This window comes from Harpia harpyja, chromosome 14 (genome assembly GCF_026419915.1).
Source record: "Harpia harpyja isolate bHarHar1 chromosome 14, bHarHar1 primary haplotype, whole genome shotgun sequence".
NCBI lineage: Eukaryota > Metazoa > Chordata > Aves > Accipitriformes > Accipitridae > Harpia > Harpia harpyja.
This window is the reverse complement of record NC_068953.1, coordinates 34,037,715-34,054,597: the sequence shown is the minus strand read 5'-3', so window position 1 is coordinate 34,054,597 and position 16,883 is coordinate 34,037,715. Positions and strand designations below refer to the sequence as shown.

Sequence of the window (16,883 nt, the reverse complement as noted above, 5' to 3'; positions counted from 1 at the left end):
AAATGAAAGTATGTCAGCTCTATTCTCATCTCATCCTAGAAAGTTAAGTGACTGTCCATATCATCCATTTTGTTCAGAACAATGCTGGTGCCGTTGTTTTGGCCCATGGAAATTCAAGTACAGTGTCCTAAACCAATGCAACAGATTGCCTCTTTTAGAAGAAAAGTTGTTATTAATCAGAGGGCTTTTTTTTAAGGTTATGCCTCCAGCCCTGCATCAAATACATTTCCATCTGCAAGGAATTTTCTTGTTTTAAAAAAAAAATTGAGCCACAATATCAAATTTTCAGTTGCCCATTGATAGAAATGCACTGATAAAATCTGCCCATCCAGAATGAATTTGGAAATAAACTTTTGTTTCATTACCCTGAAACTTCCAGAGATCTTAGTGAACAGCAAAGAAAAATGTTCGGGCTGCTCTCCTGCTCCACCCCACCTCAGCAGATATGAGTCAGCATCCTGTCCATGCAGCGTGATTCCCAAGTGTGAAGTACAAGCACTTTCCATTAAATGCCAGAGCAATGAGTTAACTTCATATTTCCATCCACAACACATACGAATAAGAAACTTGGATGCAGTCATTTGTGGGCTTCAAATCTATCACAATTGTGATAAAACTTGAAAATGTCATTTGCCTTTTTTGAATGCCAAGAATGGTTTAAATGTAGAATTTATTAAAAAGCTTAAGACATTGGCGTATGCTGTGGCCCTGCAACAGCTGAAAGGCCCAATGTCTGTGTGTCTGTCTGTGTGTGGCCATTTCTGGACTGGGAGAATTTGTTTTCTTTTATAAAATGGGAACACTTTAAAATGTGCAGGAGTAGATTATGGCTGAAATGTGCAGTCAGCAAGTTTTCAAACCAAAATTTGTAACTAAGACATATGATGCTTTCCAGGGCCTTTTGACTTTTGCAGGCCAAGCTTGTGTGAATAAGAGCACTGAGGTAGGTCTGCCTCAGCATGAGCTAAGGTTGTGAGGCTATCAAGTGCAGTATTTCATCATGAAAAATGTGGTGAAGAGGCAGAAAGGAATTTTGAATTTGACTTATCATTTTAGATTCTCTAGGGGCTAAAAGGACTTTTGCAACATTCACACTTTATATGATTAATTTTATAATATCTGTTGTGGTCCTTTGTTTCAAGTTGCTGTGAGGTTGCTTTGGGTAATAAGGAAAATAAATTTAGATGGATTCTGGCAGGGATCTGAGTCCTGCTAGTAGCTGCTGATCCAGGCCTTACTTTATGTTTTTTATCAAAAAATCATCATTTACGCTGATGTGTGTGCAAATGGGAAAGAAGCTATTCATAATACTTGCAGTAAATGGGGAGACCTGAGTCAAAACTCTGGGCTTGTTCTGACCTCTAGATTAGAGACTCCCAATTGCCTTAAAACCTGGCATGCAACTCATCAGAAAAAATAACTAGTTACACATTATCTTTCTGTTGCAGAAGAATATGCACTGTATTAGACGTGCAATATTTAGAGATAGTTTTGCCTCTTCTAAGCTTCATCCAGTCAGTCTGGAAATAGTCCAAAACAAATGGTTACACAGCATAGCTATAGGTTAGCTTCATATTTGAGCATAACAATGAGAGCTGTTCTAGCTGTCTCCTCTGTCCGTCCGTTTATAAGCTATGCTAACTCTTCTGTTTGGAAGACTTTATTATCTGGACATTACTTCCAGCTGTGCTGTTATTCTCCACCTGTGTATGAATGGCATGTTCAGACAGCTTTGGTTAACCAATAATGTACATGAAATAGGAGCGGACATTTTACCCGGGGGCTGAATTCAGCGATACAGCACAAATATGCATTGGAGAATTGGGGAAGGGGACTCAAATTCTTTCACTTGAATCTTTTTACAAAGCATTCCAAGAAAAAGATTGTAATTGTCCTACAAAAACATTGTTGTGTTTGCTATTTTAAACAGAGTAAGAAAATTAAATTCAAAATGAGATTTTACTTGAGCAAGCTAGTGTGTCCTCACCCAGGTGTTTGGAAATTTCAACCATCTACCATTTGATTAAGTACACCTGGGCTGACCTTTTCAGTTCTGTTCAGATACATTCAGTGTCAAAGTGTGCCACACTGTTTTTCTTATTTGTTACTCCAACTTTTTTTCCCCTGGATGCTCTGTATGTTGCTAACAATTCTTTTGTTTTACCTTGTGGCAGGGGGGCTTGCATTTCTAAACATTTTCCTTTGAGTAATGGAGACTGGCTTCCTGCAAGGGTGTTTCTATAAGCTGTCAAAGTAAGAGAAAGTATTCAATATAACTTTAATGCTTAGTTAAGGGAATATCAATACAGCTTGTTTGGCTTTTTTTTGGCTATCTTTTGAGTCGCCAAAACCAAGCTGCAGATGAGAATTGTGATCAGAGGAAGAGCTGTGCCAGTCCAAAGAATGCAAGTTCAGGAGAATTCAGTCTGAAAGCAGCAAGTGAAGTGGGGAAAACGAGAGGGAATCTGAAGTGCAAGTCAGTAGCAGTAGGCAGGAGCAAGTGAAAAAGTGACAAGATGCTGCCTTCATTGGAAAGAACATACAGTAGCAAGTAGCTATATCGAGGAAATAACATCTGGAAATCCCACTTCCGGTATATTTTCTCCATATGCATTGACCTGCATTGATGACCCCTACAGGATCTAATGCTGTGGTGTGCATTAGGTTATATTGACAGCCAGAGTATCTAACCCTAGATGCATGCTTTGGCTTTTAGTTTATAATAAGTGTCAATGATCTCCTTGCATTCAGCCTGCAGTTGTATTTAAGTGCACGGATTTGGAAAACTTCACTTAAAACTAAACCTTAAGTGATACGTAGTTCACTTACTTAAAAGATGGGTTGGGAGTTTGAGCATCCAAGTCCTCTAGGCATGCTAGTTAAAACTTAGCATAGATCTTTGAGTGATGATTTCAAAAAAAGTAGCGCATACGTAATTCTTCCAGTGTCAAAAACCCCTTCTGTCTTCTGAGCCACTGAGAGAATGAAATATACTGGTTTACTTTCCCATTTTTATGTTTGGAATGATTGTTAAGTGACTATGGGTTAAATAGAAAATATAACTGCTTTATTAAGAAGCCTTAATTGAAAACACTACCGAAATGACAGGGCAAGCTTTAGTAAGTACAAGTTCATGTCAGTTTTAAAGCCTGTGTTCTAGAGCAACTTTTTGCAGAATGCTGAGTGACTGAACACAAGTACACAGACACACAAGTGAAGCAGAAAACAGAAATAGCGAGGCTGATCACAAACTAGACTTCATTGAGGTGTATACATGCCTGTGTATGTAAAGATCTGCATCACATAAAAAATTTGGGCTGTAATTGGTTGCCCTTTCTCCAAGGCCAGGACATGATACATACTAACTAATGAGAGCTGTTGGGCTTGGCTCCAGACAGCACATATGCTGTGTTTTGAGTGTCGAAGAACGTAGTAATACAAAGAGAACAGTAACAAGAAAGCTTCTTTAACTCTTTGTCTTGTGTCTTTGTAGGTGTGGATGAGGTCACCATCATCAACATCCTGACCAACCGCAGCAACGAACAGAGGCAGGATATTGCTTTTGCTTATCAGAGGAGAACCAAAAAGGTAGCAAAATATGAAGAAATACCACGTATTGAATATTTTTCTTGTGGACAGTTAGATTTTTCAGGGCTTGTGTGTTTCACAGTTAGCTGGGTGTAAACAGAAGATAAGTATTATTTGCTTTATCTTTTCACTGAAATTGAAGATGCATCTACTTTGTCCATGCTGTCACATTTTAGGACTGGTGGAACTTCCAGATTTTTTGAGTATGCACAACTGGGACCGAAATCTGTTGGAGACAGTGGTTTCCTAGCACCTCCAGAAGTCACGATGGGTGACATGTCAGCCAGCCAGCCACAGGATTCCCTGGTGAAACATGCTAAACAATAGTGAGAAGGCATTAACGTGAAATGCCTCAGTTTGAAGGAAAAGATAAAAGGGAGATGCTTTAGGGGATTGGGTTTTTTGTGTTTGGTTGGTTTTTTTTTTTTTGTTAAGACAACTCAGCATAAGGGAAGTATTCTGTTTCTGTTCACAGAGCTAGCTTAAATGAGAAAAGACTGCAGTCAGTTGTGCTACGAATGCTGATGTGGAGCAGTGATACAATGAGTTGAACTATCACTAGATATTATCCTGTCAGAAATATCTTAGATACTGAGCTGTTGATGGAGAGAAATCTGTAAAATGTGTGCAGAATTCTGCATAATGAGTCTTGCTATCTGGAAGGCAAGAGCTGTTCTCTTGACTTTGGAAGTTTTGAGAATCTTACCCTAATGGAAGTTTTATACCCATGAAAAAGAGGAAACTTGTATAGAATTAGGATTATAATGAGTGTGTCTCTTTCAGGTTTGCCAGACCCCAAATGGTAGTCCTCCAATAGCAGCTCAGAATGCTCATCTGAAACCAAATGTAAATCTAGAGTTAAATTTTGGAAATTCACCAACTTTTATGCATGGCTGGCTGATATAGGCACATGCAGAAGCATGCCCAAGTTGGACGCATGCATGTGTGTGCACACGTCTGCACCCTGGCGGTCACACCCTGTGGGCACTGGGAGAATCGTGCATATAAGTGGACCCTAGTAGTGAAATGTGTCGCTTAAAGCTTTGTTAAATGTTTTGCATGACCACAAAAATGCACAGTCAAGAAAATCTGAAACTTTTTTCGTCTGTTTCTTTCTCACCTTTTTTCCTTGCTGTGACCCAAGAGCAAACTGAATTTATCAAGTTTAACAAGTGCCAAAAAATAAAAGTTTGTAGAAACAATGGAAATTTGCGGTAGAAACCACTCAGTGAAATAAACAAGTGAATGGCAAGAGAGGAGGAAGTGGGATATGAAAAGACATGTAGGTATATCTTCCAAGGACAGTATCTCATGGTTTTTTTGGGCGATGTGTTGTGTTGTAGTAGGCTGCTTGTTTTATGTGTTGCAGGATTTCTCAAGAGATCATTATAATTTTAAACAGTTGCAGATCTACCTCTATTTTCATTCCTTTGAGTTGAGCTGTGTCTAATGGAAACTATTGGTAATCTTGAGGAACGGTGTTTGATCTATGCAATCTTTCCCCATCACCAGCATTAATGGAGCTACCAGTGAATACTGGGGGTTCTGCATGTGTGTCTTTGTATGTGTCTGGTCAGTCCTAACTGCCACCAATAGTCTCTAACTTTGAAATGAACTGCTAATATCCAGATGCTCATTTGGAACACTTAGAAAAACATTTTCTCTTTGCTATTTATAGATTAATGATATCTATCAGTTATCTGTTTCCCGCTTCTCCCTTAGAGCGCTCCTAGCCATGGCAAAGAATGGCAGAGTGGAGACCCTGCTTTCCTGGCAGGGGGAGAAGACCTTATTTCTCCAGAAGCCTGCTAATATGAGGGCAGGTGCTTGGTTCAGTTTGACGTGGTTTTTGAAGTTATTTTGGTAAATCCTACTGCAGTGATTTGTATTTTCCTTCAGCCTTCACACCAAAGTGCAAAGATTGCAAAAACTTCACTCATCTAATTGGAAGTCATGGCATTGTCCTAAAATGTATTATAGAGAAATGGCAGTATCTTTGCTGTTTCAGCTGATGTCTGAAGAACCTGTTTTCACACAAATAAATGATGGAACACTGTATCCAAAACAGAGTTATTGTACTAAAATGTTTCAGACTAAAGCAGCTAGATGCCCAAAACCCCCATTCACTATCTTGGTCAGTCCATGCAGTAAGTGCATACAGTATTAGCATATATTAGTGCCCTGGATTAAATGGGTGACTCTGGAAACGAACTAAGTGCCTTGGCTCTTTATCTGGTACAAACTTCTCTGCAATTTTGCTGAGGTCACTTTCTCTACTCCCTTTTCCCCTGCCCCTCAAGCTTACAAATTGTTAGTGTAGAAACCAGCAATTGAAATGCGGCAATTCTCTTCTGAATGCTAGAGACTTAACTTCAGCTTAGGGAATACATTGATCTGCGTGAATGCCAAACTTGATCCCAGGGATTTCAATTTTGTAGCTACACTATGATGAAGCTGATAATCAGCATTCAAGTTGCACCTGAAAACCATAAAAGAGGACATGCCTCTGACTTTATTTGCTACACATTTGTGTGCATCCTGTGAAGTGAACATACCTGACTGTTTCTTTCTCTAGGATTGACTGACAATTAACAATAGAGACTTTGGCTACACTCTTCTGGTAGTTTCCTTGAAGACAGGGATAATTTTTCTGTGCTCGGGGACAATTTTTTCTCTTCAGCTAGCTCTTTGGGAACTGGTCCTGTACAGTGGAATAACTGTGCAGTCAATTTTCCAATGTCTCAGCTAGTAAAGGGCTGGGGTAATACAAAAACCACAAATAATACAGTGCTACTGGGAAAACTTTGGGAGTATGATGGAGAAGCACTGACTGCAGGGAGTCAAACTCAGATCCATCTGTGCTTATTAGCTCCAACAAGATGTCAGTGCTTCAAGACTGGAGCAGAGCTGTTCAGATGTGTCTGCACCATGCTTCCCAGCACTTTGTCAGCCACCAGTGGATTTCTTCTTATTTTCAAAGGATGACAAAAAATTTCTTTGCCCTAATTTCTTTCTTACGCTTTCAAAAAAGAAAAGCTCTTTATGTTCTGTTTCATTGTCAGTCAATTGTGTAAGAAACACTGTTGCAGTCTTGGAGACTTAAAGCACTACAGGCTGAATTCTCTGGAGATCAGAAGTGAGCTTTAATTTTTTTCTTCCTTCATCCCTCCTTTTTTACAGGAACTTTCTGCAGCTCTCAAGTCTGCTCTGTCAGGTCATTTGGAGGCAGTGATCTTGGGCTTGCTGAAGACGCCAGCACAGTATGATGCCTCTGAATTGAAAGCTGCCATGAAGGTAAATGAGCTTTGAAATTTAAGTATGTTAGTCTGATGTTGCTGTCTCAGGAATGAGTATGGACTTCATATCCAAGGGCACAGTTTTCAAACATGTCCACTGATTATTATTTTTCTTTAGTACTACGGTTTTAAGTATCCAGCTGCAAGGCATCCAAAATGAGAGAAATTCTGGAACCATGTGATTTTTAAACTGGTAATGAAATCCTCTCTTTAAGGAAATATATAATTTTCGTCAGGTCAGGAATAACTGATAGGCTGCTCTGGCTGGTTGCTGCTTTGCTGACTGCTCTTAAAAACAATATACAGGTTCATAGTAGAAAAAAACATTAAGAGAGCAGCTGTTAGCTGGAGCTATTAAATCCTCTACTAGCATTTATAGGCTTAAATAGTAGTTTCCAGTTGCTGGGTCGTATTACTGATCTTGAAAGAACATCCTGTACCAGACCTGCCTCTGTGTAGAACACAAAGAGGAGGAGGGTGGGGCATCAAAAGCAGTCTTTGGAGAAAAAGTGCAGCAGTGAATAACTGTGTTCAGTCCCCTACAATCACAGGCAAGTGTGGAATAGGTTGCTGGTTTAGAAATACCCGCTCTGTAGGCCGCTGAAACAAGACTTTGAGAGGTGCTCATGCCAGTGCATTCACCTTTCTAAGCAAATGAAGGTTTGGGAATTTGTATTTATAATTATCACTTCAATTCTGAACGTTCTTGATCAGGTTAATTTTTTTTAAATAATTAAAAAACAAGTATTAAAATATGTCTGTTGAAATTCAGAACAAGACAAAAAAAAAATTAATTAATTTCTCCAGACTATGGAAAAGGAGTTAAAAAACAAACAAGCAAACAAAACCACCCCTTCCACCACCCCACCCCACCAAAAAAACCCAACTCAAACCCAAAAAACCAACCCAGTATGGAGATGGTAACTTCAATTATGGGCCAAATCCCTTGTTTGAGTAATCACATGCTGCCCTCTTCTGGTTTAAGTAGCGGCTAGCCATAATTTACTGTGAATCAGATCAGTTCGGTTTTGGTTTTTTTGTTGGGTTGGTTTTTTTTTTTTTTCAATGTCTTACATCTGTTATATTATATTTAGGATGACCATATACTTATATAGCATTTATGCTGTATTAACAGCCTGAAGACCAAGCCATTACCTCAGAGTAGCCACAAATGTAGAATATTCTATTCCCTCCATAGGTCAGCTATTCTCAGCTCCCAAGCACTTAGTCTAATCTGAATTTGCCTGAGCTTAAGTTTGACTTGATACATACAGCATAATAAACTATGACATGGGAATCGAAGTTGGGTAAAGCAAAGTTCTCACTGAGGAGTTAATTATTTTTCTGGTACACATTCTTACAAAATACTTAAAAAATATTTAGAAAATCTTAAATTTTGTTAGCCTTTATTTCTTCTCCAGATACCTATTAGAACCACTCTGTGGAAAGCTATCCTAATTCTCTTAGCTGTGAGCCATTTTTATAAAATTGCTTGGGTTTAGTCGTCTCCTTTTTCTTTTCTTCCCCCCCCCCCCCCCCCCCCCCTTCAATAGAGACACTTTTTCCAAGAGGGTGGTTTTCCACATAATTTCCTCCATTTTCCACATGTGAAAGACTGCAGCATGAGAAGTTTTCCCGAGATGTTACCCAGCAGACTCCTCTTGCAGTCCTGTGGAAGCCATGCCCATTTTTGCCACATACAAAATGACATTCTGTTACAGATGGGCTTAACAAACAGCATCCTAACAGGAGGCATAAGAGTGTTTTTTCTGTGTGCTGGTGATGCTGGAAGATGAGGGTAATGAGATTAGTATGAACATAATTCATTAGTAAGTAAGTAACAAAACAGAATGAAAAAATCACCGGTGGAGTCTATTTTTTGAAAAGTTTCTTTTCAAAATATTGAGGCATCTGGCTGCCAAATGGCTTTACTAACTAGTAACCCAGGCATCCTCAGTGGTCACTGGAGAGAGAAGCATCTTCAGCTCATCCAAGTTAATCTTCTGTTCTGAGCCTGTCCTTCAGAGTTTTCTGTCTTTCTCCAGGAGCAAGAATATTGCATTGGTGTTGGCAATTTTTAATTTTTTTTTTTTTTTTTTAATTTGGCTGTTTATCTATATAAAATAATTGAACAAGGTTTAGAGCACATTGATCAAGCCATGTTATTTTGGAGTACCTGAGTTACTATAAGGCTTAATTGATAGCTGATACATTTTGGTGTGGTTTGTAATTTTGTTACAGTGATAATACCTATATTATTTTTTTAAACAGTAGTAATGCAGCTTAGTTCAAAGTACTGATTCTCCATTGACTGTGATCACAAAAGTAGCTTTGAAATATTACATAAGACCTCTCAATTCATTCAGCTTGTTCAAAAAATTTTAAAATCTAAATATTTAATTCATCATATTAAATTTTAATTTCTTAATATAGCTAATAGTAATATTGTTTCATCTGTATTTGTGCATTGTGAAGTACATGGAAAATATGGACAATTCAAGAGGGGCTATTTATTAGCTAGAAGTTCAGAACATGCTTAAATCTTTGCTGAGTTGGAGACAAGGCCAAGGCTAATGAAGGTGTCATCCTTGGCTTTGCATTTATAGTGGAGGAGTTGTATGGCTGGAGGTGGGAAAGACAAGCAGGAAAGAACAAGTTGATTGCTGCCCATCTGCGTGCTAAGAATCAGATTTTCTTCCTGTGCTCTTAATGGACAGAAAACAATCACACATGGACCATGATAAGTTGATCTCATCCAGTTACGCTGTGGGGAGGCCACTGAGTGTTACAGACAGTCGCAGCAAATGCACATTGCCCAGAGATGGTATCTACAGGATCTCAAAACTATTGGAGTAGTATTTGGCAGCTAAAAATACTCCATCTGGGGTTTCTCAGGTGCAGTTAGCAAAAAATATCCCTGAATCGTTGTGAAACTGTTAGAGTGGGAGAAAGGAGATGTCTGTAAAATATTTTTAAATCATTCAAGCATGCCTGTTCATTTCTAGCACCTAACTGAATCATACATGTGTTGCAGGGTCTGGGAACCGATGAAGACACACTCATTGAAATCATCTGCTCACGAACAAATCAGGAGCTTAGTGAAATTAACAGAGTCTACAGAGAAAGTAAGTTTACTTTGAAAGTTTCAGTGTACTATGTTTTTACACTAAATTAGCTGGATAAGTTCCCCTCAGTGTGAATTTGATTATTAGAGTCGCTTACACAACATCTGCTTTGATTCTCTGGCAGTTGGACATAAGATAGTATTTTGTACTGATGTCCTTGATATTTGTGTGTGTTTATATAGTTTCATCTTGTTGCTTGGTAGCAAACAAATTGGAGAACATTTGCTACTCATGTAAGTTCTGTCTAAATGAGTTTTTTTTGTAAGCTACATGAATTCTGTGCGTAGTGACAGAATTAATTATGTTAGATTTATGGATTCTAGGATCAATTATGTAATAAGTAGGTGACTTAAGCATGCTTATAAGTTTATTTGGTAGACTTGCCAGAAAAGACATGAAATAAAAGCATGTATTCTGTTTTTCAGCTTTTCTAAAGCATGTTATCTGATTGAAGCTATAATTCTTAGTTGATTATAAGTAGATTAAGAGTGATCTAAGATCCATCCTCAAAAAAATATTACTTTTCCTTTAATATACCTTATATTTTTATATTGGCTATTCTGGTTGGGTTTATTGCAATTCAGTAGCACAGCTGTCCAGTGCCTGTTTCCCTGAGCTTCAGAGCTGAGTTTTACCACAAATAGACTGAAATGTAGAAAACTGCTGTGTGCTTAACAGTTGTCGAGCAGTTCTGGTAAGGTCTGGCTAAGTCAAAAAAGACAAGCAAAACCAATGTAGTCTTAATGGCCAGTATTGGAAAAAAAAAAATATGTCTCAGCAAAGAGAATGTTGCTGCTGTAGATTAGGTTGCTGTTGAAGAGAGAATGTGATTTTGTAGTAATATAGAGTATGACCGCTTGGAAAGCAATGAAAATGTTTAGACACCAGACCAGAATCACAGGCGGCATTCCTTTGATTTATCATAACAGCTTTTGTCTTTTACATTAAACTTGCAATTGCAGTTATCCAGTCATAAATCCACCAGTGGAGGCGGCCTAAATGCTATGTTTATCAAACAAGCAAACATTCATTGGTAGCTAAGAATGATCTAATAGGATATTGAGCTTAAAAACAAAAAATTCCCTTCCTTTTAATAGTCTCAGGCTTTCCTGTTATCTTTCCATGACAGACTTTCATTGCTTGAGAACTCTCATGACTAGCTGGTAGCAACATTGTTTTTGTTGTATGCAAGCATGCATTTGTTTTCATTGTCTTCCACAGGTAACTTAGATTGTAGCTGTTTGTGCGCATAAAACACAGTAATTAACAGCTGTTTTTCCTGTAAAGGAGTATTTGTAGGACAACATTTACTTGAGAATTTTTTGTTTTCTAGTGTACAAGACAGAGCTGGAAAAGGACATTATATCAGACACATCTGGTGACTTCCGCAAGCTAATGGTTGCCCTGGCGAAGGTAGGTCTGTTCATATTGTTCTACTTTTCCTAAAGTGCTTACCCTTTGGTAACCGACTGATGGCTGCCAGTAAAACAATTGGATTTCCAATTCACTTTTAAATTTCCTTATATTTTCACTCTCTTTTGGGGGAAAAAAATATTCAAATGTTGAAGGGCAAAGTAGTTTGACAGAAATGCAGCATTCATAGCAGCAGCTTCTTAATGGGGTGGAGCATACTGTTACTCATTTAGCAAATTCAGATTAAAAAAATCAAAGAGAAAAGAATATGCATATAGCAAACTGCTTACTGTCTATTAAGCCTCTTCTAAATACTGCTATCCTTGTTTGAAGGGCAAAAGGTGTGAAGATACCTCTGTGATTGATTATGAGCTGATTGACCAAGATGCTAGGGTAAGTGCTGGCAATGACCATTAAATGTCTAAAGTTGATCAAGCTTTTGGGGATATTGAAAGTACAAATATTATGGGAATGAGAAGCATTTATGAAAGTAGGTGTGTATATTTCAGATTGTCTTGCACAGTAATATTTGCATGCTGTCAAGGTGTCTGCCGCTTAAGATCCTGATACCTTCAGTTATCAGTTTTCACAGGCTACTTACCCACAAGTACCTATACAGAAACTCTCTGGTATTTCCCTTAGGCATATTGAGAAAGAGAGCCTGTAACAAAAGGAAACACATAACATTGTGAAGACGGGCTGCAGCCAAGTAATTGTGTAAGATTGAGAGAAGTATCATTGAACTTAGTGGCTGCTAATGCTTGTTTATTACATCTGCATGTCAAGAGCAGCTCTGCTGAGGTAAACAGAGCTAAATACAGAGTAAAACCTGTAGATAGAGGTAAATACAAAGTAATTAGTCTTAGTTTCAGTTTAGATCCATAGATCTTGTCCTGGTGGTCTGCCCAATCATGTGTCCTTTTGTGTTTCTCCCACTGACACAGTTCCAGTAGGGCTTGTTTTCTAGTAAGGGAATAGTATACATTTGTGATGGCTCCTTGTGTAACTCCTGATTTTCACGATTTTGCTTTTCATTCCAACCCCAGGAGCTCTATGATGCTGGTGTGAAGAGAAAGGGAACTGATGTCCCTAAATGGATCAACATTATGACTGAGAGAAGTGTCCCCCACCTGCAGAAAGGTACTATTCGAGAGACAGATTTATTTTTTTCCTGTAAGAGAAAGTTATACCAAAGTGGTAACTATTTTGTCCCAGATATGATTGAAATGAGTGTGAAAAGCACTCATAAAACATAGGAGATGTCATAAATCTTAATTCGTGTCCAAGCTGTTAATTTTTTCAAAAAATATAGTTATTTCTGTGGATGTGTTAATCTCTCAGTTAGAATGTGTGTAAAGAGCTCTTTTTTTACACAGGTGTAACAGTGCTCAATTATATGTCACATACACCAGGAACAAAAATGTTATAAATCTAGAAAATATGACTGCAGGAGACCTTGAGAAGTCCTTTAGCTTTTCCCTCTGTCTTAGGGAAGCTTAGCTATATCATGTGTTTAAATCTAACAGTGAAGACTCTCAAAAGCAGCTCTGACATTGCTGTAAGAAGCAAATGGGAAAGCCATTTGAAGGCTTTTCTTTTCAGGGCCTAAATCACTGTTGTTTCAAAAAATACTAGTACAGAATTAATACAGTATTTTTCCAGATTATGGAGGTGTTCAAGTAAAACAAAAAGGTCATAGCATGGGAACTTTGCTATCAGCTGACAAACTTAGGCTGTACTTTGATAAAGTGCTCAGAAGCACTTGGACAGATATTTTTTTAATCACGTGTCTCTGCATTGCTGTCTATGTTTTTGATCTAGGTGGTTACTTTTACCAGTTCTTGGTCTGGTTTTGATTTTACCTGATTTCTTTCTTGTGATAGTGTTTGACAGGTACAAGAGCTACAGCCCGTATGATATGTTGGAGAGCATCAAGAAGGAGGTTAAAGGAGATCTGGAGAATGCCTTCCTTAATCTTGGTGAGTTACCCTGAAGTAAAGACTATCTTTAGATAGGATCTTTTCAGTGTTCTTGCAGTGTATCATGATAAGGATAGAGCCCAGCTTCCTCTGTGTTGCTGGATGAGAACTAAACTGGACGTGCTGGTATTATTGGATCCATCAGTGTATTTTAGGATATTACAGGTATTCAGAAGTAGCATATTTTTGCCCTCTGCAAAATACAAACCTTGCTTTCCAGTTGAAAATAAGAATGCATGTGTTTTGTGATCTGTTGATAGTTCCACTTTTGTTTGATGTAGAGTCTTAATGTTTGTTTCCCCAAACAAACAAAAAGTTTGGAACACATTAAGTGTTCGATGTAGACATAGGCTGGAGAGAGAACTGTGTGTGTGTGAGAGAAGATGAGCGGTGGAGGATGCTAGAGGCTAATAAAAGAGCTGATTTGGCACTGAATTCTCTGAAATGGGGAGATAAGGTGTAAGGCTGGTATTGTGGCATGAGATGAAGATGACAAGGATGTTGCCAAGTTTCAAAGGAAATTCTTTAAGAGGAAAATCCATTTCAGACTAAGGTTGAACTGAGAGCTCTGTAATGCAAATGGAGAATAAACAGAGCTCAGCCTTGAAAGGGAGACTTCTCATGGATTAGCATACAATGAGTGTTTTTAGAAAAGAGGTTGCTTATAGAAGTGGAAGAATGAATTGTGGTGTATGTGGAGGAGGGCTAGCATTCTGGAACAATACTAGCAATGGAGGGAAATACTTTCTCAGATTGTAAGGATTTGTGGTTCAATCACAAGCTTAGCCAAACAACTTCTAAGTAACAACTCAGGTAAAAATAATTTCTCTATGTCCCCTTTTGGAGAAACTTTTGCTGAAAACCTTATTTTGACTACTTATCATGTCTTTAAAATGGCTGCAAGATTCTGTGTTCTGCTTTTCCATGTATAGGCAGGATGTTTAACTATTCTTATCTCTCTCCAGTCCAGTGCATTCAGAACAAGCAGCTGTATTTTGCCGACAGACTGTATGATTCCATGAAGGTAGGGAAGACTATTCTTTCTTTCTACTAATTTTTTTCTTGCCATCGTTTCATCAGATATTGATTCCTTAGGCACTTGTATTCATATGATGACTGACATGATGAATAAATTAACAATGACTTAGTATTGTTCAAAAGCATTCTTTAACAGTTACAAGCCTAGACCATCTATTCAGATGCATCTGGTATCGGGAAAATCATAATAATCATCTTTATTAGATCAGTTGATTATAATTAGCAAAGTTAGACACATCTTTTGCAGGTAACCAAGAGCTGATAGCAGAAAAAGCTGCTTATTAACATGCCAAAATAAGACACTAAATTTGCCTCAAAACATTTTCTCAAGAAAAGGGATGAAAGAGAAAGACCTAGTGACAGGCATTAGGCAATACCAGGAAGATGTCCTGGTGAACCAGAACTGCTGCTTACAGTCTAAGTAGCTAGATTTGTGACTGGAAGTTGGTCAAACACTGCTGATGAGAAGGGTATGTTGATGCTCAAATTCCTGGATCATAATAATGACCTTAGTTAGAAGATTTAATTCATTGTATCTTTTATTGCTACATCTCAGTTGCCTGTAGTCTGCTATCTTACAGTCAGGTATGGTGGCCTTTTACGCGTTTCAGCTATTACAGTTCTAAATGTGTTTCTGCTTTTGTAGGGCAAGGGAACCCGTGACAAGGTTCTGATCAGGATTATGGTCTCCCGCTGTGAGGTTGACATGCTGAAAATTAAGAGTGAATTCAAGAGGAAATATGGAAAATCCCTCTATTATTTCATCCAGGTAAGTTTTTCAGCTTTCTTTTCATATCAATTGTATGGACCTTTGCAGCAGTCTTCATTGGATTAATCGTACCGTTAGAATTCATGGGAGGTGTTTTAGAGGCTGCAGTGAGAATAATACGTTATTATCCATATGCTATTAAAAAAACCCACCTCTAACTTTGCAGTCTACAGCTAGTACAACTCCTGGCAGCCACCTGAGGGTGTATGTAGGCTTTGTGCAATCAGCTGATGTGTTATGAAGGAAAATTCTGTTCACCTGTCCCTATCCTCATACCAAAAGAAAAGAAAAAACAGAACTGCTCTGTGATTGCTGAGTGAAAATAGAGCCTCTAAATTGCTGCTCCCCTTCATTTCAGTGCTCAAGGAGTAGGCTTTTCAGCTTGAGTGATTTTTGTCCATTTCTGTGATTGGGCAGGAGCTATAGGTGCTAGGTTTTATTTAACTTGGGGCATAGGTAAAGAGCTGGTGCACCTGTTTAAAAAACTAGTCTTCTACCACCCTCACAACAATATATGATACATTCTTCCTTGTGTAGATGAAGTTGAGTCAAAATCTTAAGCCAGAATCTTTTCCTGAAGATGTCAATTTTAGGTTATATTCAAATTTTCAAAATAGTGAACTTCATGTATGATTTTTGCGGTGATCAGTGAGAAGGAACAGAATCGAGTCCTTCAGCTTTCCTTTGTTGAGTTACTTTTTCATAACAAAATTTCTCTCCCTTCTTGGCCTTGCATTTGTATTGCAAGAATGATAAATAATTTCAATTCACACATAAGTAAAACTCAGTCTAGATAGTCTCCTCCAGGCTGACAAGGCTTCAACTGCAAAACATAGTCTGTCCCACAGCTTTAGAATATAATGCGTGTACTTTCATATTTTGTGACTGTTTCCTCATGTATTTTGTATTTTTCTTCCCTTGCTTTACAGCAAGACACAAAAGGGGATTATCAGAGGGCGCTGCTGAACCTGTGTGGTGGAGAGGACTGAAAGCTGTGAGGGAAGAAACCCAAATCCAGAGACATGCCTTTTTTGCTCTTCGTTTTATTGTAATCCTAGAAAAGATTGACTTGCCTAGCTAACCTTGACTTGCCTTTATATCTGCAAGAGCACTGATGTAGTATGCTTTCTGGTGCTGTGTGTGCTTCTCTCAGCAGCAGCACTCTGCTTGGCTCTGCCAAAGATCCTAACAGTGCATAGCCAGAGAAACTAACCTTCCAAAGATAAATGAGGTTACAAGTGCTTGTGAGAGACTCTGCCTCTCTGTGTGATGTTTCTAATAAAACATAAACAAACCTGAAGTCTTTCAGACCTTTAATTTGAAAACTGTGTGAACAATTGATATATATTTAGCCTTTGCCATCCATGTTCTGTGTTGTTTTTTTCCTCCCAGGGTTCACTGCTTGCGGCTGAAACCTTATCTTCCTCCCTCAAAGCCCTTCCCCTGTTCAATGATTCAATTTCTTAACAGAAGCAAACCCATTCTCTTGATTATTTTTTTTTTCCTTTTTTCTCCCCAAATAAGTGACACTAAAACCTGAGCCCCACCTTTCCCTGCCTGTGTGCGAGGGGTGAACGCTTTTGAATCCCTCTGAAACATTTGCGTGCGAGGGGCGAATAGTTGTGAATCCCTCTTAAACATTTAAAACAGCCTGTCTGTCTGTAACAGAAGCGTT

At 38.4% G+C, this 16,883-nt stretch overlaps 1 protein-coding gene across 1 annotated transcript in view; it reads left to right on the top strand.

The window, feature by feature from the left end:
* Positions 1 to 16,508, top strand: part of ANXA2 (annexin A2) — a 30,517-nt gene extending 14,009 nt beyond the window's left edge. Inside the window, exons 4-13 of the mRNA XM_052807058.1 lie at positions 3,494 to 3,588; positions 6,769 to 6,882; positions 9,919 to 10,009; positions 11,343 to 11,422; positions 11,756 to 11,815; positions 12,469 to 12,562; positions 13,306 to 13,401; positions 14,367 to 14,425; positions 15,086 to 15,208; positions 16,138 to 16,508. Of these exons, the coding sequence (XP_052663018.1) occupies positions 3,494 to 3,588; positions 6,769 to 6,882; positions 9,919 to 10,009; positions 11,343 to 11,422; positions 11,756 to 11,815; positions 12,469 to 12,562; positions 13,306 to 13,401; positions 14,367 to 14,425; positions 15,086 to 15,208; positions 16,138 to 16,197 (872 nt within the window). The 3' untranslated portion in view covers positions 16,198 to 16,508. The remainder of the gene's footprint in view (positions 1 to 3,493; positions 3,589 to 6,768; positions 6,883 to 9,918; positions 10,010 to 11,342; positions 11,423 to 11,755; positions 11,816 to 12,468; positions 12,563 to 13,305; positions 13,402 to 14,366; positions 14,426 to 15,085; positions 15,209 to 16,137) is intronic.
* The last annotated feature ends 375 nt before the right edge of the window (positions 16,509 to 16,883 follow it).